The sequence below is a fragment of the Leuciscus leuciscus genome (assembly GCF_965113295.1).
Source record: "Leuciscus leuciscus genome assembly, chromosome: 17".
Classification (NCBI taxonomy): domain Eukaryota; kingdom Metazoa; phylum Chordata; class Actinopteri; order Cypriniformes; family Leuciscidae; genus Leuciscus; species Leuciscus leuciscus.
In genome coordinates this window covers 8,038,247-8,061,321 of record NC_138741.1, presented here as the reverse complement: position 1 = coordinate 8,061,321, position 23,075 = coordinate 8,038,247, and the positions used below count along the sequence as shown (strand labels likewise).

The 23,075-nt window shown below is 43.3% G+C and overlaps 2 protein-coding genes across 4 annotated transcripts in view; one reads left to right on the top strand and one right to left on the bottom strand.

Annotated features, from left to right (window-relative positions):
• Positions 1 to 224: 224 nt before the first annotated feature.
• On the top strand, positions 225 to 3,007 carry LOC309479005 (uncharacterized protein; the record flags this gene model as incomplete). The annotated part of the gene is made up of 3 exons (XM_082142851.1): positions 225 to 245; positions 290 to 690; positions 780 to 3,007. The coding sequence occupies 3 exons, from the start codon at positions 225 to 227 to the stop codon at positions 997 to 999; spliced, it is 642 nt and encodes a 213-aa protein (XP_081998977.1). The 3' UTR covers positions 1,000 to 3,007.
• A 4,937-nt stretch (positions 3,008 to 7,944) lies between these two features.
• The window catches only part of LOC309479263 (calpain-1 catalytic subunit-like), a 53,492-nt gene continuing 38,361 nt past the window's right edge, over positions 7,945 to 23,075 (bottom strand). For 2 of the 3 annotated variants that reach the window (XM_082143290.1, XM_082143291.1), the window contains exons 7-14: positions 17,740 to 17,814; positions 10,849 to 10,934; positions 10,616 to 10,690; positions 10,251 to 10,411; positions 9,448 to 9,614; positions 9,060 to 9,071; positions 8,750 to 8,958; positions 7,945 to 8,670 (exon numbers count right to left, since the gene is read on the bottom strand). In XM_082143290.1, coding sequence (XP_081999416.1) covers positions 8,646 to 8,670; positions 8,750 to 8,958; positions 9,060 to 9,071; positions 9,448 to 9,614; positions 10,251 to 10,411; positions 10,616 to 10,690; positions 10,849 to 10,934; positions 17,740 to 17,814 — 810 coding nt within the window. In that variant the 3' untranslated portion in view covers positions 7,945 to 8,645. The remainder of the gene's footprint in view (positions 8,671 to 8,749; positions 8,959 to 9,059; positions 9,072 to 9,447; positions 9,615 to 10,250; positions 10,412 to 10,615; positions 10,691 to 10,848; positions 10,935 to 17,739; positions 17,815 to 23,075) is intronic. The other variant, XM_082143292.1, reaches the window with a different exon arrangement.

Here is a 23,075-nt window from a genome sequence, read left to right as displayed (position 1 = left end):
GAAACTGGAGAGTAAGAGGAGCAGAGAAGATGCCAGGGTGAAACTGGAGAGTAAGAGGAGCAGAGAAGATGCCAGGGGGAAACTGGAGAGTAAGAGGAGCAGAGAAGATGACAGGGGGAAACTGGAGAGTAAGAGGAGCAGAGAAGATGACAGGAGGAGACTGGAGAGTAAGAGGAGCAGAGAAGATTCCAGGGGGAAACTGGAGAGTAAGAGGAGCAGAGAAGATGCCAGGGGAAAACTGGAGAGTAAGAGGAGCAGAGAAGATGCCAGGGGGAAACTGGAGAGTAAGTGGAGCAGAGAAGATGCCAGGGGGAAACTGGAGAGTAAGAGGAGCAGAGAAGATGACAGGAGGAGACTGGAGAGTGAGAGGAGCAGAGAAGATGCCAGGGGGAAACTGGAGAGTAAGAGGAGCAGAGAAGATGACAGGAGGAGACTGGAGAGTAAGAGGAGCAGAAAAGATGACAGGAGGAGACTGGACAAAAGAGGAGCAGAGAAGATGCCAGGGGGAAACTGGAGAGTAAGAGGAGCAGAGAAGATGCCAGGGGGAAACTGGAGAGTAAGAGGAGCAGATAAGATGACAGGAGGAGACTGGAGAGTAAGAGGAGCAAAGAAGATGACAGGAGGAGACTGGACAAAAGAGGAGCAGAGAAGATGCCAGGAGGAGACTGGACAAAAGAGCTGTCAATATTGGTGAGTGAAGTGAACCTCTTGCTATTGTATTGCTGTATTTAGCATGAATACTAACCTATTCATGTGTACTATAAACTCATATGTTGCAGTAAATCACACCTGTGGAGACTGAACAGAGGAGAGAAGATGCCAGGAGGAGACTGGAGAGTAAGAGAAGCAGAGAAGAAGACAGGAGGAGACTGGAGAGTAAGAGGAGCAGAGAAGAAGACAGGAGGAGACTGGAGAGTAAGAGGAGCAGAGAAGAAGACAGGAGGAGACTGGACAAAAGAGGAGCAGAGAAGATGCCAGGGGGAAACTGGACAGAAGTAGGGCAATCAAAAGGTGGTGAGAGTATGAGAATAGATACTATTTTGTAAATATGTTTTCTGTCATGGGTGGTGTGGCTATGGCAATTAAAGTTTGAGCATATTGTTTGCAAACTGCAATTGATTAATTAAAAACAAAGTAGTTGATATGCTGTGTTGTTTTTGTTGTTTAGTAGCAGTAATATGCAGTTATTAGCCGTGTCCACTGTATTTTTTGTTGGTTTTCATGAGACCCCCCTTGAAATGACCAGGACCCCCCATTGCCCCCCCCAATCAAAATTGTCTGGAGCCGCCACTGGTCTTTGGCCACATGTACCAGACCTCTCCATGTGGTGCTTGTTCTGGGGGAAGTGTGGGCTTGAAGAAACATGGCTGAAATCATATTCTTTACTGCGTTTCTTCATGAGAAAACTGTGGTCCATCACTATCACTTCTTAACTCGCATGCAATGCCAAAAGCAGCAAAAGTGACTTTTAGATTTTCAATCACCTGGCTGCTGAAAAGAGAAGAGAGGGGCAGGCTCTCTGTGTATCTGGAATAGCATTTAATCTGATACTACAAAGTAATGGCATTTATTGTTTACAAAGATCAGATGCTGTTTTCTGGTCCACAGGGTAATAGCGTGAGATCAGCAGTTCCCCACTGAGTTGTCTGCTATGCTCACAATATGCCAATGGTCTCCACACATCATCACACTCCTTTTAGGGTTATAGAATGGGCAGGAGAGCTCAGCAAGGCATTTTTGACCTGAAATACTGCATGTCAATGTCAATGATGGAAATGTGTTTTTGCATTGTAATTTAAGTCCAGCAGGCTTTCCGACTCTCAGCACTTTCTCATGTTACTCATTATTCTGTTTCAGCAAAGACACGAACATTGTCTATAAACTGCTGCCCCTTATAGTCAATGGTTTATCAAATGAGGAACTAAAAGCTGTAAGAGTTCAACATTTTCCTTCCTACTTAAACATCTTTTATTTTATTTAACTAGACCCATCTCTATATCTGCTGCCAAGTTTGCCTTTTCATTAGCTAACCTGCCTGCTTCTCGCTTGTCTCTGCATGAGACTGACTCTGGCATTTGAAACTGCCTGTTGGGGTGGCACGGCAGGGTGCTTTATTTCATTAGTGACAGCTGTTTAAATGTCTCCTCAACTATCACTTGTGCATCAGCTCCTGAGTCTGATGAGCTATTGCAGCTTATATGGTTGGCATATGAAGATGATTACACAGGTTTGTTAAATATAATTTATCACTAAATTGCTGTTAATCCAACAAACATGTTGAGGGAGGGAATAGTCATTTTTGCAAAATTATATTAAAGGAGACATATCATGCTTATAAATTGTTCCTGAAGACGACGAACCTGCAGAACAACGTCTTCATATGGATGTATCGCAATGGTGTGTTACTGTATTTACACATGAAACTTTGGTATTCCGACCTTTTACTACCGTGTCGATTTATTTTGATTAATATGTGCAAGGGAGAGAGAGCAGACAGCGTCTAGTTTGGAGACGGTGAAGTCTTGTTTACACTTTCGCCTGGCTCCGAAGAGAGAGTGCGCGCGACCGGGTCTCTCTCTCTCTGCTCGTTCTTTCAGTTAAACATGCGGGCGCATGTCACAAGCGCGGCAGTTCATCTACATTAGACGGTGTAATGAAGCATGTGGGTTACTACATCCAACAACCGAACATTTTAACTTACCCTCTCGTAACGTCTGCATCCTTTAGCTTGGACTACAAAATTGCAGCGAGAAATAAAAATGGTGGATTGCTCGAAGTGGTGGGCCGGAAGTCAATGTCCTTATTTGACAGTTCCGCTGCAAATACTGTGACGTAATAGTTTAAAAAACGTCATAGAGAACAGAAAAATCGGAACAGGTGTAAAAATATGACCAAAACAGAATATAAAGATATCAACGAAGCACCTGAAGAGAATCATTTCAACTTTTCTGTACTTCTAAACACTCCAAATATACAACAAAATGCATTTAAGGGATAAAAAAGTGGATTTAGCATGTTATGTCCCCTTTAAGGTTGTTTCTTCACGTTTCACAACGCTTTTATTTTTGAATACCTAACCGATATTGTTAACAAAAGTAAACGAGAGATAAAAACACATTTACTGAAGCAACATCGCCAGTTTAGCTTGTTTCTACAAATATTTGAGCTTTTTTTTTTCTGACTTAAGTACTCAAGTGCAATGCTGTATCAGATGCTCTACCGAAAATGTATGTGAGAAACCATATGGAGCTGGTTATGTGATACAAACATCAAAATGTAGGTAAGTTTGCAAGGAATTGTGGGAAAATATGTGGGAAAATTAATAAAAGTAGTTTTACTGCCATGTTAATTTCAGTTGAAAATGCCCAAAACAGTTATAATTTGTCAAGGCATGAACTCCACAAGACCTCTGAACATGTCCTGTGGTATCTGGCATCAAAACATTAGCAGCAGATCCTTTAAGTCCTGCAAGTTGTGAGGTGGGGCTACAATTGATCCCATTGATGCTCAATCGGAACGAGATCTGGGGAATTTGGAAGCCAAGGCAACATCTTGAACCCTTTGTCATGTTCCTCAAACCATTCCTTAATTATTATTATTTTTTGCAGTGTGGCAGGGTGCATTATCGTGCTGAAAGAGGCCAATGCCATCAGGGAATACCACTGTCATGAAGGGGTGTAGCCTATGTGGTCTGCAACAATGTTTAGGTGGGTGGTATGTGTCAAGTAACATCCACATGAATGCCAGGAACCAAAGATTTCCCAGTTGAACATTGCCCAGAGCACAACACTGAATCCTTCGGCCTGCCTTCTTCCCATAGTGGATCTGGCTGCCATCCTCCCCTGGTAAACAACTCACACGCACCCGGCCTTCCCCCTGATCTAATACGTGATTCGCCAGACCAGGCAACTTTCTTCCATTGCTCCATGGTCCAGTTCTGACACTCACCCATGTAGGCACTTGGCTGTGGACAGGGGTCATCATGGGGTCAGGAAAATATTGAGCTGCTAAGAGCTAGTTGTTAGCTGTTAAAAATAGACATATACATTCCCCAGACATTTAAAGGGAGCAGATCAAGTAGCTGTTTAAGCCAGCTAACATTCATTTTGGCTCATCACCAAAATATTTATAAGCTAGCCTTGCTTGAGCAACAAGTTTTAATATACAGAATGTTTTTTTGGTTTTTTTGAGTGTGTAACACTAATGGTCGGATGGTATTCAGCCATCTGTTCTGAATTAATGAATCCTGACTTTCTAACACATTCTTTCATTCCGGACTAGATTTTGAGAAAACAAGAACTTTTGTTTACGACCCATCCAAGGTAATTCACAGCGGTAGGCGCCGCTAGGTCTGTAGTCTCCCATGGCGTTATGACGTTTATGGCACCCTGGGAGCGAGCCCAGAGACACACGCGCATGAGCCTCAAAGAAAAGCGAAACACCCGTGTTCTTGTAATCGTAAAAACCCGACTGTGTCGAATCTCGACGACAAATTACCAAAAGATGCATTATTTCAGAAGTACCATCTTTCTGAGTATAAATGCTCAATTTTGTCACCACCGTAAATCAGACCAGTGGGTTGTACTAATCAGACAAAGAAAGTTTTTTCCGCCTCAGTTTCTCACGAGTGATTGGTTCATTCACGGGAGACAGGTGTGACCTATCTTGTCCATAAAGACAAGGAAAGACCCTTGCTCTTGGCATTCCGCCAGAGAGAGAGGGTCCCCATCTTCACGACAAAGACTCCACAAGAAGTCTCTCCGTTTGTTCTTCTTTAATTTCGCTTTCATCTTAGTCTTTTCTCTATTCCCGTTTGATATTTGACTTCGTTCAGTTGTCTTCACGAGTTAAACGAACTTAAGTCTAATCATCTTTTGGCAAAGTTTACATTTGTGTTAACCGTCGAGTCTCGCATCACCTGCTCCTGAAGGGACTCCGGGAGCTGCGCCAACGGACAATTTGAACTCAGCTATACACAAGAGCCAGACCAAAAGCAAGCACTATCTCATATCGCAATCTAAAAATGCTGTTTAAGGTTGTCTAGGCTATTCCCTTTTGCGGAATTATCCAACGACTTGGGGTCTCTTGCAAAGTTAACTGTTTGAAAATGTTCACCCTGAGATTGGCTTTCACTCTCTCTCTCTCTCTCTCTCTCTCTCTCTCTCTCTCTCTCTCTCGTTATTATTCGTTATTCGATTCTCTTGTTTGTATTGTACTTTTGTATTGATATATACGCATATTTACTCTGTGTGAATCGTAGTTATGTATTCCTTAGTTTGTTTTTATTAAACCCAATAATCTTCTTGAATTGAATCTGCTTTATTGATCACCAATTCGAAGTCCCTGAAAACGTATGATCTAAGCTACGAAGCTTTACCTTCTGTTACTATTTCAGTAACCTAAATTGTATAAACACAGGAAAGATTTTTTTTTTTTTTTTATGGCCAGAAGATTAATCTTTCTTTAAGTTTATAAACAGGGTGAGTTTATTGAGTTTTGATAAGGAAGCCTTGCATACAGTTCGCAGGACGAACAGATTGTTTAGATAACTGAAATTAATTCTGGTAAAAGTTACTCTGACAATTGATCAAATATTCCCTCTTTGGGTAATTTAATCTTTGTAGACGATAAGCAAATCATATTCATAGACTCATGAATATTCCTTTCATTGAGCTAATTATTCCCCAGAAGTGATTGTTCATTCAAGTGATCTGAAACAGTTCACCGGTAATTTAAATATGGGTTAAAAAGGTGTTATGCCATAGACAGGACAATGTATTTGCAAGACTTTAATTTTAAGGCTATGGACAAAAACTAAAAACAGATTGACACTTAACTTTAGTGAGCAGTTTCTTTTGAACAGCGCTGCAGGTTGCATGATGTTCTCTGTCATCATCTCGTGTTCGAGGTCCACCTATGGGAAGGGCATCCGTACCTGACCTCTGCAGAAGCATCCAATTGCAACAAGTCTGGCAAGACAGAAGCGCGTAGCCAATGCCAGTTAAGGCTCCACCCCCTTACCTGAGGGCATATAACGCCTGCAAGCGCTGCAGTTCTCCAGTTGACATTCGCTTCTCGCGATCTCTGCACGTACACAGTGTGGTTGGATTTACACTGCTCACTTGCGTGTCTTCAGGAGGACATATCGCTAGATCAGCCTCCATCGGACGTGACAGTCTTTTTATTCAGCCAGTGTAGCTGTGTTTGCATCCTGAGCCGCCCACGCTATTCTTATTTTTTCACCTGCTTCCCTTTTCCACGGCGGCCCGCCACAGATTTCTCTTAGTTTTTATGCGGTATGTCACTTATGTGTCGGTATGTGGTGCGTTGTGGCCACCCATGGCCCGAAGTGCTGCTGTATGCTTTTCCTCCCCTGTGCCTGATAATTCCCACACTGGCCAGGGTGAGAGAGCAGGGCCTGTCTCTCAATCTGATAGCACCCATGGGTGGCCCAAAGCACCATGGCTGGCGGAGATAATCCCTCTGTTATATGGCCAGCCGTGGTTCCTCTCCCTCTGTACAGACCTATTATCCCAAGCGAACAGGGAGATTTATCACTCACACCTGGACAGGGTGGCTCTCTGGGCCTGGCCAGTGAGAGGACGAACCTAATCGATCTGGGGCTTTTGCCGCGTGTGATTGCTACTATACAGAATGCCAGGACCATTTCTTTTATATGGTTGTAAGTGGCAAGTGTTTGAAGGGTGGTGTGATGGGCGTGGTCTCACATCATATCAGTGCTCAGTTCCTGATATTTTGTGTTACTTTCAAAAAGGGAGAGTTACATCGAAAAAGGGAGGTATTTTTCCACAATTAAGGTCTGCCTGGCTGCGATGTCTGCCTGTCATGTGGGCTTTGAGGGCTGGACAGTCAGGCAGCACCCTCTAATCCGCAGATTTATGAAGGGTGCCCATCGCTCTTTGTCAGTCATCAGGAGAACTGTTCCTGAATGGGACATCTCCATAGTGCTGGAGGCTCAGTTTCAATATCCTTTTGAGCCACTGGGAAGTATTTCCCAAAAGCTGCTGTCTTTCAAGACGGCTTTGCTCTTGGCCTTGGCGTCAGCTGAACGTGTCAGTGGGCTGCATGCACTCACGGTTCATTCCTCGTGCACTAAATTCTCTCTTAGTGGAGATAAGGTTTCCCTTAAGCCTAATCCAGCTTTCATGCCTAAATGCTTCCCTGCGTTCACATCGGAGGTGTTAGAGCTGTCTGCTTTTCACCCTCCACCTTTTTCCTCCACGGAGGATCAGAAGCTGAATGTTCTGTGTCCTGTTCGTGCCTTACAGACATATATGGCCAGGACCAGTGCTTTCCGGAAGAGCAACCAGCTCATTATTTCATGGGCGCTCCTCACAGAGGGAGTCCCATATCTAAGCAGCGCCTCTCACATTGTCTTGTGGATGCTATAGCTTTGGCATATGAATCAAAGGGAGTGCAGCCCCCAGGGGACATCAGAGCTCATTCCAAGAGGGGCTTAGCCGCCGCTTTGGGCTTTGTTTAGGAGAGTGTCACTGCAGGACATCTGCTCTGCTGCCAGTTGGGCTTCTCCTCATACCTTTGTGCGTTACTACCGGCTGGATGTCACCAGAATCTCAGTAGCACATTCTGTTTTAGGGGTGGGGTCTTCTTAGTTACCTTGTTGCCGTCACTCTAAGAAACCTGGATGCCAGATTTATATTTTTTACTTATTTGGTTTCATTAAATTATAAATTCTATCACCATTTTCAGAAAGAAACTGGCAGTTAATTTCTGAAAATTTACTGATTTTTATCGCATATATCCTGTTTCATTGAAGAAATATGTCGGAGCTTTTTCATGCATTTATACATTCCATATTAACCCCTTCTGCGGCAGTATACATTAATATGAATAAGAATTATTACATGTACTTGTTGATATTGTCACACTCTGGTTTCCTCAGGAACCGGCTGAAGACTCTGATTATAGATGCAAACTCAAACTTTAATAATAGTACTCTGGAACAAGCTGACAGACAGGTAAAACAGATAAACGCAACAGCAATCAGACAAAGACTGAAAGAAAGGGTGTATCTTAAATAGCAAACAGAAATGAGATAATTAATCATACACAGCTGGGACAAATTAACTCATAGTGATAGTAACCATAGAAACGAAGGAGTGACGGGAAAAGAACAAAGGACAACAGGAACCAATCAAAACACAAACTGAAAGTCCAAACATGCACTGACACATGACAGATATCAAGCCACACTTTCATTCATATGTTTTTACAGCTTTTCCATTCAAGTCTTATTTTGGCAGGATTACAGTCATTTGTAATAAATGAAACAAGTCTTTCTTATTTCCCCTGATGGCATCTAATAATGTATTCTAACAGATCAATCATTAATACAGAAATACATTAATTTTATCAAAAATAAAACTAGCAACAACTACTATTGTAAATCACCCACCCAACAGATGACACATTTACTTTACCAATGAAAAACATTGTGTCAACAAATAAAGGTAAAACGATTTCTTGGTTGGAATAAAATATAATACATAAAAACTAATAAAATTCTACTTTTTTTTCTTGAATTAACAATTGAAAGGAAAATAAGCATAAAGACAGCAGACAACAAAGGGTTTGCCTCACCCTCATCAAGACATGTCTCCATTCTAATCTGAAGTCTCCTGAATATGTCTGTTGGAAAGAGAAGAACTTTAGATCACAGAGCTGTAATTTATTCAGGCTTTTTTCAGGTTTCTTTCTCATAACTTACTCAAAGTGTGTCTCATTCTTTGAGAAAATAGACAAGACGAAGGATGCGGTTTCACCAGGATTCTCCGTGCACGGTACAATCAGGTACTCTCCTGGCTCCAGCCTGAAGAATTTCATAACCTCTCTGAGCCATACTAAACCATCACTCTGTGCCACAGGCTCTCTCTCAATGAAGAACTCAGATGAAAACCTCCCACTTTGACTTCTCATCTAAAAGAGAATAATAAAATGTGTCTTTGGTTAGAAAAAGGACTGAATCTCTTCATAAAAGGACAATATGAGTATAATATTTGTATTATTTTTTCACTTGCCTCTAATGGTATCTGTAAAAGTAAAAGGGGGAAAAAGGTAAAACAGCGATCATGACAGGGATATTGCAGATAATGCATAAAACACTACATGTCATTGAAAGTGTAGAGATCATTACAACTTTCGAAAAGCAGCTGAAGGCACATTTCTTCCACAAGCACTCCACAATCTTAAACCAAGGTACACACAAAATCTGCCTTTTCTTTGCACTTCACCTCTGATAGCTTGTTTCTTAGTCTAGCGTTCTAATAAACCAGGAATTGTGCAGAATGTGCACTATGAATATTAATGGCTCTGTGACAAATTCCTCACACTGTCACTTACAAAATCATCTGGTAAATGCACAAATTACATACATAAATATGCATAGCTCCATCCGCCAATACTGACCTCAAAGACATAGAAGCCAATATCATAATTATTTTGGCTATTCCTGTTTCTCTTCTCATGGTTCTGCATGAGAGACACCAGTGTGTTTTCAGGGCGCTGCCCACTAGCACATTCCTCATTAAGCTCATCAATTGTCACCCGAAACTGAGGGTTTGTCCAGAAGGTCTCTATAACACATTAAAAGAAGATTTATACATTATTTCATTATCTATGCATTATTTTAAGTATTCTTGTATCTGTCTTACTTATACAAGCCTTATCTACAGTATATACTGTAATCTTGCCATGCTGGAATTGATTGATATGCTATGGCTTTATGTGAACCTTGTTAGTACCAGGTTGGACCCCTTTTGCCTTCAGTATGGCCTTAAATCTTTGTGGCACAGATTCAACAAGGTTATAGAAACATTCCTCAGAGATTTTGGTCCATATTGACATGAGTGCATCACACAGTTGCCACTGATTTGTTGGCTGCACATCCATGATGCGAATCTCCCGGATATTTTCTCTTTTTCAGACCATTCTCTATAAACTCTAGAGATGGTTGAGCGTGAAAATCCCAGTAGATCAGCAGTTTCTGAAATACTCAGACCAGGCCGTCTGGCACCAACAACCATGCCATGTTAAAGTCACCTAAATCAACTTTCCCCATTCCGATGCTTAGATCATCTTGACCATTTCTACATGCCTATATGCATTGATTTCTTGCCATGTGTTTGGCTGATTAGATATTTGCGTTGAACAAGCAGTTGCACAGGTGTACCTAATAAGATGGCATATTTACATATTGAGAATAATAATACCTGTCTTAATTATGTCACCACCTGCTGTAGTCCCAGCATTCCATCTGCCAAAATACCGTTTTGAGGTCCAGTGACATTCAGAGGAACCATCCAGAAAATCAGGACAGCTACAACAAATATCTATGCTTTCAAAAATTGAGGTGAAGTCTTCCATTGACATCCTGCCATAAAAAAAAAGTATTTCTAAGTTAATCAGTCAAAAAGCGATGTATTACATACATGAAGAATGTCATTGCAGTTTTTGAATTGAGGGATAGCTGACAGGGGTCCTGGACCATATAAGTTAATGGGCAATAACTCTTCTCAAACCCATTTCGTCTTCCAAAAAGTGTGACGGTGGGTGTCCCCAACATGGTCATGCTCACCAGAACTCCCCATTATTTAAGACTTCATGGCAAATTTTGCGGACCTCTTCACAAACTGTGTCCCACAAAGGTGATCTGTAAAATTTATACAGATGATATGTGATATCATGAAGCAAATACAAAGAAAAGAACTTGATATGCCCAAGTGATGACACGTAGAAGCAAAGTACAACTTTCGGCCAAGTTTGTGAACTAATTGAAGCAGTTACTGTAATGGTTGTCACAGCTCTTACCCATCACTCCAGTCTCCTCGCCACTCTTCTTCGCCCCATGGGTTTAACAATCTCACCAGATGAACTGGATTTTCATCACTCGTTACCTGTTGTACAAAGCCAGGAATCAATGTCAGTTTAAAATGATTTATTAAAGTAAAAGAGCATGAAATTAATTAAAATAGGAGAAAGATAGCTAAAATAAACACTAGTGCCAGTAAAACAACAAAAACTTTGATTAATTTTCTCAGTTCACACATACATAGCTCAAAGAATTGTAAAGCAAACTGAAATGGCATGATTGCTTCAGCAAAATAATCTTTATTTTATGTTTATATTTGTTATTGTTTGGTGTAGGATAGGGTTTAGGTACATTATTTTCAAATGAGATAAGAGTATTAACTTTTTAGAACCCCTTACCTGGACATTTAATTTCCAGACTGCTGCAATACATACAATAACCCGCAAAATAAAAAGCCAGATTCAGATAAAAATGAACATGCTTTTAGCGACAATCACTGTACATTTTACTTTATAAAGCATTGCGAAACGTGCAAGCAACAAAATATCATTTTGTTGAAATGTTGCCACATGCATGTTTTCCAAATATACAACATTATATTTCTTTTTTTGTCATTTCTTTTTATTTTTTTTATTTTGTTGTAAAGCCTGATATATATTTTGTCAGTCTGTTAATCTGTTTTAGTTAATCATGTATGTATATATATATATATAGTCAGGATACAGGCACGGAGACAGAGGTAAGTGAATCAAACACAGCTTTATTCAAGCAGACAAGAGTGCAAGGTGAGTATTCAGTAAGTTCAAGTGCAGATTCGGTGAAGATCACTCGGTGCGGGACAGACAACAGGTGAGCAGGTTCTCTTCAGGTTAGTTAATGTCAAGCAGTCACAGTTCATTGATACTTGTCTTTTCTCTTTCAGATGCAGTCACTAGCAAGCAAGCTCGGAGGAAACACAGGTAGCTCAGGAGGATGCAGGATCACAGGTAACATGGAATCAAGCAGGATTTCTGGAGACAGCAGAACAATGATACAGAGGTTAGTGTTTCACAGGTAAGTATACGTTGCTTCTCGGAAATCTGGATGCATCAGAGACTCAGGAGACAATGGATCATGGTCTGTTCCCGTTGGAGGCTTGACAAGGAACTGAGGTGTTGGTGAGTGTTTTGTAGTGCTGGTGATGAGGTTGCTGATGGTGAACAGGTGCGGGTGATTAGTAATCTGGAGAGAGTGATCGTTGTGTGGTGGATGGGACCGAGCTTGATTGGTCACTGACACACACACATATATATATATATATATATATATATATATATATATATATATATATATATATATATATATAGCACAGAAAGTGCGAAGGAAACGGCTGACATCCTGGATCTTCCGTTCCGTTTGACCATTTGACTGCGGATGGTAACCTGAAGTTAAGCTGACTGTGACATTAAGGAGAGCAAAGAACGCTCGCCACACCCTGGAAATGAACTGGGGCCCTCTGTCAGACACGATATCTTCTGGAATACCGAAATTACGAAAGACATGTTCCATTAATAATTCTGCGGTGTCAAAGGCTGTGGGTAGTTTCTTTAGGGGAATTAACTTGCAAGCTTTAGAGAAACGATCAATGGCTACCAGGATGCAGGTGTAGCCATCAGAAGCTGGAAGATCTGTGACGTAATCCACCCCGATATGGGACCAGGGCCTATATGGGACCAGGGCCGATGTGGGACGGGCAATGGTAACAAATTTCCAGTAGGCAGATGACGTGGGATCTTGGTCATGGCGCAGAGAGTGCATCCTTGAAAAAATCTTGTGATATCGGATTGCATGTTTGGCCACCAGTATTTGTGTTGAGGACTGGAGTAAGTCTTGCGATTCCTGGATGACCTGTCCCAACGGACGAATGGGCGGAGGAGATTAGAGGAGTACGAAAATCCTCTGGGACATAGATATTACCAGTGGGACACTCTGGAGGACCAGGGAAGCGCTGTGACACTTAGAGGAGTTGTTCGTCGAGGTCCCACTGGATGGGGTTAACAAATAGTTGCGCTGGTAGAATGGGTTTAGGTTCTTCTTGGGATGTTTCAGGGGCATGGAGACGTGACAAAGCATCTGCTCTGATGTTCTTTGAGCCTGGCCGGTAAGATATCTGGAAATGGAAACGAGTGAAGAACAGGGCCCATCTAGCTTGACGGGGGTTGAGTCTCTTGGCTTCCTTCAAATATTGGAGGTTTTTGTGGTTTGTGAGCACAATGAATGGATGCTTAGCCCCCTCAAGCCAGTGCCTCCATTCTTCCAGGGCAAGTTTAACGGCCAGGAGTTCTTGGTTACCGATGTCATAGTTAATCTCAGCTATGGATAACTTGCGTGAAAAGAATGCACAGGGCAGGGGTTTGGAAGAAAGTTCAGTGTATTGTGAGTGACAGGATTGCTCCTACCCCAGTAGTAGAAGCATCAACCTCGACCAGGAATACTTTCACGGGATCTGGGTGACAAAGCAAGGGCGCTGTGGTGAATGCGGATTTGAGAGATAGAAAGGCGTGTTCGGTGTCAGAGTTCCAAATTAAGGTCTTGGGTTTTCCCTTGAGAAGAGAAGTTAACGGAGCTGTAAGCATGCTATAATTGTTGATGAACCTTCGGTAAAAGTTTGAGAAGCCTAGGGATCTTTGTAGTTTTTACCGACTGGGGAGTGGGCCAGGAGGTGATAGCTTGGGTCTTTCGGTCATCCGGTCATCCATCTCAACTCCTTGTTCGTTGAGACGATATCCTAGGAACTCGACTGTGGTTTGATAGAACGTGCATTTTTCAGCCTTCAAGAACAGAGAATTCTCGGACTCGTTGGAGCACAAGAGAGACATGACGTTGATGCTCTGCTGGGTCATTTGAGAAGATTAGAATGTCGTCAATATAGACTAACACAAAGCGATTCAGGAAGTCTCGGAGTACCTCATCCATGAAACTCTGGAACACGGAAGGAGCGTTTACCAGACCATACGGCATCACAAGATATTCGTAGTGTCCTGTGGGGGTGATGAATGCGGTCTTCCACTCATCCCCATCTCGTATTCTGATCAAGTTGTATGCGCTTCTCAAGTCAAGCTTGGTAAATACTTTGGCTTCTCGGAGTTGTTCAAGAGCGGACGGAACCAGAGGGAGTGGATAGCTGAATTTTACAGTGATCTGGTTGAGTGCTCGATAATCAATACATGGTCTTAAACCTCTATCTTTCTTGGAGACAAAGAAGCTGGAGGCAGCAGGTGAGGTGGAAGGTCTGATGTATCCTTGTTGGAGGGCCTCCTCGACGTACTTCTGCATGGCTGTTTGTTCAGGAAGGGACAAGGAGTAAATTCGACCCTTGGGAATGGACTCCCCTGGAACCAAGTCTATGGCACAGTCCCATGGTCGATGTGGTGGTAGCTTGGAAGCAGCAACAGGGTTAAACACATCTGCAAATGAAGAGTAGCATGGAGGAATGGTCACTGACAGGTTTTCAGTGGGGCTTTCTATGGACGTAGAACTCACGGACACAGGTTCTGGTGATTTGACAGAATACGAGACAGGGAGTACGGCTTTAGTCGACGAGCAGCTACAACCCCAGTTCAAGATCTTGCCAGTCCTCCAATCAATGGTAGGTTGATGGTGGATGAGCCGTGGACGTCCAAGGATAATATCAGCTTTGCTATTCTCGAGAATGAACTGTTCGAACAGTTCTTGAATACTTTCAACGCATAATGTAATGGGTGTTATCGGAGATGATATTTACATTTAGTCATTTAGCAGACGCTTTTATCCAAAGCGACTTACAAATTAGGACTAAATTAAGCGAGTCATCATGAAGAGGCAAAAAACAACAACGCAAGAAGTGCTCAAAATACGAAGTTCAGGTATTATTCAGAGTAGCATAAGCCCGATAAGTGATGTTTCAAAGGGAAAGGATTTTTTTATATATATATATATATATATATATATTTTTTTTTTTTTGAGGTTAAGTGCTCACGGAAGAGATTGGTTTTCAGCTGTTTTTTGAATGTTGTCAGGGATTCTGCATTCCGGATGAGGGTGGGGAGAGCGTTCCACCAGAATGGAACTGTGAATGAGAATGTTCTGGAAAGTGATTTTGTGGCTTTCTGCGATGGAACCAAGAGACGTCGCTCGTTGACCGATCGTAGGTGTCTGGTAGGGATGTAGACTCGTAGCAGTGAGTGAAAGTAGGAGGGAGCTGAGCCTATGATAGATCTGTAAGCAAGCGTCAGTGCCTTGAACTTCATGCGAGCAGCGAGAGGTAGCCAGTGCAGAGAGATGAACAGAGGAGTGACGTGGGCCCTCTTGGGCTCGTTGAAGACAAGACGAGCTGCAGCATTCTGGATCATCTGTAGGGGTTTGGTTGCACATGCTGGAAGTCCAGCCAGAAGAGCATTGCAGTAGTCCAGCCTAGAGATGACCAGGGCCTGGACGATAAGTTGTGTTGCATGCTCAGTTAGGAAAGGCCTGATCTTCCTGATGTTGTGCAGTGCAAACCTGCATGATCGAGCTGTCTTTGAAATGTGATCTGTGAAGGTCAGCTGGTCATCAAACGTTACTCCAAGATTTCTGATCGATCTTAATGGGGTGATTAATGATGACTCTAGCTGGATGGTGAAGTCGTGCTGTAGAGACGGATTGGCAGGGAGAACGAGAAGCTCAGTCTTTGCCAGGTTGAGCTGCAGGTGATGTTCCTTCATCCATGTGGAGATGTCCGCCAGACAGCTTGAGACCCGTGCAGCTACTGTGGGATCATCTGGTTGAAATGAGAGGAAGAGCTGCGTGTCATCAGCATAGCAGTGGTAGGAAAAATCACGTGCCTGTATGATGTGTCCCAGTGATGTGGTGTAGATGGAGAAGAGGGGACCAAGAACTGAACCCTGGGGAACACCTGTGGTCAGCTGATGTGCTCTGGATACCTCACCTCTCCATGTGACCTTGAAGGACCTACCTGTGAGATAGGACTCAAACCAGTGGAGTGAAGTTCCTGTGATGCCCAGTGATGAGAGGGTGGACAGAAGGATCTGATGATTCACAGTGTCGAAGGCAGCAGACAGATCCAGGAGAATGAGGACTGAAGATTTGGAAGCAGCTTTTGCGATCCGTAGGGCTTCTGTGACTGACAGTAATGCAGTCTCAGTTGAATGCCCTTTCTTGAAGCCCGTACCCCTTGTTGATAATTTCACCAGTTACTGAATGGATGGAGTAGGGCTTGGATGTGTTGGATCTCGGGAGCTTGTCTTTTACAGAGACTTCCTGATATGAATTTGCCTGCCGATCCGGAGTCAACGATGGCTGAGACTGAAACGTGGAAATTTGGAGACTTCAGGTTTACTGAGATAGTTAACGGAGTTGATACCACTGGATGGTTAAGAACTGAACTCACAAGTAGCCGAGGAGGACGTAACGGGCATGTACGAAGGAAGTGACCCTCAGTTCCACAATATAGACAGTCTTAATTCTCTGTGGCGGTTGCGTTCCGCTTGAGAAAGTCGATGGGTTTCTACTTGCATTTTCTCTGACGTTAGTTCGGAGTTGAATTCAGGTGGTTTCTGAGGAGGTACAAGGGTCGGTGGTTTTACATCTAGATAGCAATTCTGGGATCTTTGATGCACTCGGAGAGCTTGCTGCATAAATTTCTCAAGTCCTAGAGTATCGTCATAAATGGCGAGTTGAAGACGAAGCGTGGGATTTAAACCTCTTCGGAAAACTGAAAGGAGAGCTTTTTTGTTCCACCCGCTTGCTGATGCTAGAGTTCGGAATTCCACTGAATAATCGGAAACAGATCTTTTACCTTGACGCAGACGTAACAGTTGATCGCTGACTGATGAATCTTCTACTGGACGTCCAAAAACTTCTTTGAAATGATTTATAAAGTTTTGCAAGGAAGATGTAACCACCGTCTCTTGAAGCCACAGCGTCTCAACCCACCTTAGCACTGATCCTGATAACTGTTGGATGATGAAGGAGATCTTCAATCTTTCTGTGGGATACAATTGAGGCTGCATTTCAAGGGCGAGTGAACATTGCAATAAAAATCCATTGCAGTCCTCCGCCCGGCCTGAGAAGGGGCGCTGGTCGGGTGGCGGAGTTTGCAATGTAGACCAGTGTAGAAGCGGGAACTGCGGAAGCGCCGTCTTCGGGCTGTGCAGGATCCATAGCGGTGGTGGTCAAGCCTTCTGTCAGGATACAGGCACGGAGACAGAGGTAAGTGAATCAAACACAGCTTTATTCAAGCAGACAAGAGTGCAAGGTGAGTATTCCAGTGAGTTCAAGTGCAGATTCGGTGAAGATCACTCAGTGCGGGACAGACAACAGGTGAGCAGGTTCTCTTCAGGTTAGTTAATGTCAAGCAGTCACAGTTCATTGATACTTGTCTTTTCTCTTTCAGATGCAGTCACTAGCAAGCAAGCTCAGAGGAAACACAGGTAGCTCAGGAGGATGCAGGATCACAGGTAACATGGAATTGAGCAGGATTTCTGGAGACAGCAGAAAAACGATACAGAGGTTAGTGTTTCACAGGTAAGTATACGTTACTTCTCAGAAATCTGGATGCATCAGAGACTCAGGAGACAATGGATCATGGTCTGTTCCCATTGGAGGCTTGACAAGGAACTGAGGTGTTGGTGAGTGTTTTGTAGTGCTGGTGATGAGGTTGCTGATGGTGAACAGGTGCGGGTGATTAGTAATCTGGAGAGAGTGATCGTTGTGTGGTGGATGGGACCGAGCTTGATTGGTCCTTGACACACATATATATATATATATATATATATATACGTATAATGTAAAAATGTTTCTGAATCTCAATTCCAGTGGGAAATATTCCCTTATCAAAACTCTGAAATGGCCAGATGCTTGTGCAGTCTCACCTCAAAAACTCCTGTCACAGTGTAAGCATGTTCCGCAACTATTCCACAAAGCATCTCGTTTTCTTTAGGTGTTGTCTATTGTTACACAAACACACACACAAAAACATTACATAATAGTACATAGCTGATCACGTACAGTATATAATTAATGAAATAACTGTTTAATATTAATTCTATGAAGTTACTTGAAAACAATTCTATAAGCAGTTTTAAAATCAAAAAATTTTGTGACATTAACATGGCATACCGTATACTCAATGATCCACCCATATTGTTTTTTTATTACTATTATATAATGAGTTTAATTAATCGGTTGCAGGGAAAAGTATGTGAACCCTCTGGTTTAATCTGGACTTTTGCACATATTAGTCAATTTTATTTATCTGTCATAACAACTCATAACAATTCCCAAATGCAGCCTGCTTTTGCCTTTATTAGGCAGGACAGCGCATATTAGTCAATTTTATTTATCTGTCATAACAACTCATAACAATTCACAAATGCAGCCTGCTTTTGCCTTTATTAGGCAAGACAGGAAGCAACAGGACTGGAGAGAGAACTCAAACTCAAGTCGCCTGTTGCATTACATATTGGAGCACTGCACACAAGGCTATGGCTCTGTTTTATTTACTTATCTCCATTTTATTTGTTTTAAGTTTGTCAGACTCAATTATGCTCTTTTTTATGTTATATGCAACATGTATGTATTTAACACTATGATTCTTTTTATTGAATTTATGACACTCCTTGGAAAGACCTAACAAATATATTTTATGAGCAAACAATAGTTGTTAACAAAATTATGAAGCAGTGTTGGGCAAGCTACTTGGAAAATGTAGTGAGCTAAGCTAGCAGTTACTGTTCCAAACCAATTTGGCAAAAAACACACAAAAAAAAAACAACCGTAACTATATAAAAGCATATAACTATATAAAACTATAACAAAGGTGTCGAGAGTGTTAGCATGTTTCCATTAAGTACATTTCTCATGTGTCAGTCCAAGGATTAAGATTGATACGTGACCGTCCGGAGCAGAAGGTTTTGGTAATGCACAAAAAAGCTGGGCCCTATGAAATCCGTTTTATTTTTTCCTACATTCCAATTTTTATTTTATTTATTTTATATGTATTCTGTTTTTTTTTCCTTTTAAATTTTTTGGGACTCCCATTTTAATGGTTAACTTAAATTTTAGTAATCAAACTGTCAGGATTCCATCACCATCTCCTTACACTCATTCCCTTACTCCGCCCACTCAGTCATTCACACGCTCATTGTCACCTGATTACTAATCACCGTCACCTGGACCTCATCATCAGTTCACCCATATATACCTGCTACAAACATTCAGTCATTGTCTGATCTTGTCTACACATGACACAGACTCTCTGCTATACGTACCTGTATACCTACCTTTGATCCCGATCTTCTCAGCCAGTCGTCATTCCGTCTTCTAAGGAACTCCTTCATCATCATCTGCAAGAGAAAGAGAAAGAGAGAGACTTGGATACACTTCAGTTAAGCATTCATCTGAAATTCAACTTACTGTTTACTCACCTGTTTCGCTGTACCGATCCATTCTGCAAATTAAAGCATTTAACTTACCATTCTGTCTGCTTTGTCTATGCCAAACCTGACAGAAGATCAGACCACCATGCAGAATCCTTCGGAATCCACGGCGAATTCACCTGTCAATCCAAATGCCATTCATCAACACACCTCTTCAGCTTCACTTCCTCAAGCGCCCGTTGCTTCGTTCACTGCCTCAGCGTGTCCCATGGCCCGACCAGCGACATTCTCCTGTGAGGCGGAGGACTGCAGTGGGTTTTTGCTTCAGGTATCTTTGTATTTCTCCATGCAAGAACATCAATTCATTAACGATTCAGCTCGTGTTGCTTTTATCATTTCACTTCTGTCTGGGCAAGCACTTCAGTGGGCACAGTCTCTGTGGAATTCGAATTCGGAAGTCGTCAAATCCCTCTCCGGTTTCATACAACACTTCAAAGAAGTTTTCGGTCAAACAGCTGCCGATCTAGTAGAGTTGACATGATCAACTCTACAATCTTCGTCAAGGCCAATCTTCCGTGAGTACTTTCTCCCTACGATTCTGCACTTTAGCGGCTTCCAGTGGTTGGAATGAGGCAGCATTGATCACAGCTTTTCGTCATGGTTTGAACCCTAACATTCGTCAGTTGATGGTGGTTTACGACGACAGTCTGGGAATTGAGAAATTAATTCAAAAATCCATTCGAGTTTCGCAAAGACTATCAGCCTGTGATTCTCCGACTCCCACTGTATGTCCTCCGCCCACGGTTCCATCAGTCACTCCTCCAGCACCAGAGCCTATGGATCTTGGCTCCACTCATCTTCCAGCTTCTGAGCGTCAACGATGAATTCTCCATAATCTCTGTCTCTATTGGGCATCAGATAAACATCTTCTCAGTACCTGTCCCGTTCGACCTCCACGCCCAGCGGTAAGCACCATTCAAGTCTCACCCAAAATTGAAGCCTTAAACCGCACCACTGTATATCTTCTAACCTCCAGTATTTGTGTCTCAGCGCAAGCCCTCATCGACTCCGGTTCAGCGGGTAACTTCATTTCCACCCAGCTTCTCCAAAAATGTAACATCCGCAAACGTCGCAGCACTCAAGACCTTCAAGTACACACTATCCAGGGAAAACCGCTGGGTCGAGGTCAAATTCGTCACTATTCACCCACTCTGACGCTGGGTGTTGGCTGTCTGCATTCAGAGAAAATCTCTTTTATGGTGCTGGAGGAGTCCACCGCTGAGCTCATCCTGGGACGCCCCTGGTTAGTTCAACATGAGCCGACGCTCCACTGGAAATCTGGTGAAGTATTGCGCTGGGCTGAGTCCTGCCATTTGTCCTGTCTATCATCCATCAAGAAAATCCCTTCATCATCGACACCTCAGGAGAGGTCCAAAGTTCCTGTTTGCTCCACCTCGGTTGAGAGCCCTGAAGTAGAGCATCAAGTAAAGATTCCAGTGGAGTACCAGGATGTGTTTAGCAAGAAACTGGCTACTAAAGTACCACTTCATCGGCCATGGGACTGCGCAATCGACTTGCTACCTGGAGCCACTCTACCTAAAGGTCGTATCTATCCACTGTCCATCCCGGAGCAGAAGGCCATGGAGGAGTATGTGGAGGCTTTACAACAACAGTTCATCCGCACATCAACCTCCCCTGCCGCTTCAAGTTTCTTCTTTGTGGGTAAGAAGGACGGAGGCTTGAGGCCCTGCATCGAATATCGTCATCTCAACTCTCAAACCGTCAAATACAGTCATCCCCTTCCTCTGGTCCCAGCTGCCTTGGAGCAGGTGCGAGGGGCTCGCATATTTTCGAAACTAGACCTTCGGAGTGCATACAACTTGATCCGTATACGGCATGGAGATGAGTGGAAGACAGCGTTCGTCACCCCATCTGGCCATTATGAATATCAGGTTATGCCCTTCGGGCTGTCCAACGCTCCAGGGGTCTTCCAAGGGTACATGAACGAAGTGTTCCATGAGTACCTCAACCGCTTTGTGATTGTCTACATTGACGATGTCCTCATCTATTCATCTTCAATTGCTGAACACCATCATGTCATTCAAGTACTAGAGAAACTGAGAGAACACAAGCTTTACCTGAAATTGGAGAAGTGTGAGTTCCATATCACCTCTGTTCAGTTCCTGGGTTACATCATAGATCAGCATGGTATCCAGATGGACCAGAGGAAGGTGGAAACAATCCAAGACTGGCCATTACCCACATCTGTCAAAGAACTTCAAAGATTCCTCGGTTTTGCAAACTTCTACAGAAGATTCTTCAAGAACTACAGTCTCATCAGTGCTCCTCTCTCATCTTCATTAAAGAATCGGCCCAAGTCTCTGTCCTTGAATCCCACAGCTATCCAAGCCTTCCATCGCCTCAAAGAAGTCTTCACGACAGCACCAATCCTCATCCATCCCAATCCTGAACTTCCTTTCATCGTTGAGGTCGATGCATCTTCCACTGCGGTGCTGGCACAGCGGCAGGGTGAGCCTCCCAGACTCCATCCATGTGCCTTTTCCAAAAAGCTGTCCCCGGCGGAGCAGAACTACGACATCAGCAACCGGGAACTGCTAGCCATAAAACTGGCTTTAGAAGAATGGAGACATTGGCTGGAGGGAGCAAATCACCAGTTCGAAGTAATTACAGATCATCGCATCTTGGAATATCTTCGTGAGGCTAGAAGATTGAATCCTCGCCAGGCCCGCTGAGCACTCTTCTTCACTCGATTCAACTTCATTGTTACTTACCGTCCAGGAAGTAAGAATTGCAAGGCAGACGCTCTTTCCAGACTCCATCATTCATCTTCAGATGACCTCAGTACTGAAACCATTCTCCCTCCAGCCTTAATCCTCAGTCCCATTCTCTGGGATATCGACCAGCAAATCTCTCAGGAAAATTCTCGCCATCCTGCTCCGCCGGGAGGTCCAGAAGGGCGTACTTTCGTACCTCAACATCTTCGTACTCCCCTTCTGGACTCTGCTCACACGGTTCCGGGCTCTGGACATCCAGGTAGCAAGCGTACCCTCTCGTTCCTCAGTCAGCGGTACTGGTGGCCGTCCATCTCCGAAGATGTCTCCAGGTTCGTCCGCGGCTGCTCAGTCTGCGCCATCACCAACACTCCCAGAAAACTACCTGTGGGTAAACTTGTGCCACTACCTATACCCAGACGCCCTTGGTCACACATCGGAGTGGACTTCATGACTGACCTTCCTAGATCCGGTGGTTTTACGTGTGCTCGTCGTTGTGGATAGATTTTCCAAAGGCTGCAAGCTGATACCTTTACCTGGTTTACCCACAGCTTTTGAAACAGCTGAAGCATTGTTTCAACATGTATTCAGAAATTTCGGCATTCCAGAAGACATCGTTTCGGACAGGGGACCCCAATTCATCTGCCGGGTGTGGCACGCCTTCAAGCTCCACGGGGTCACTGTCAGCCTCTCTTCAGAATATCATCCGCAGACCAACGGCCAGACTGAGTGGAAGATTCAGGAAATAGGACGTTATCTGTGAACTTATTGCCACCAGTACCAAGACATCCGGAACCGATACCTCCCCTGGGTGGAATACGCCCAGAATTGTACTGTCAGGATTCCATCATCTCCTTCCACTCATTCCCTCACTCCGCCTACTCAGTCATTCACACGCTCATTGTCACCTGATTACTAATCACCGTCACCTGGACCTCATCATCAGTTCACCCATATATGCCTGCTACAAACATTCAGTCATTGTCTGATCTCGTCTACACATGACACAGACTCTCTGCCATACGTACCTGTATACCT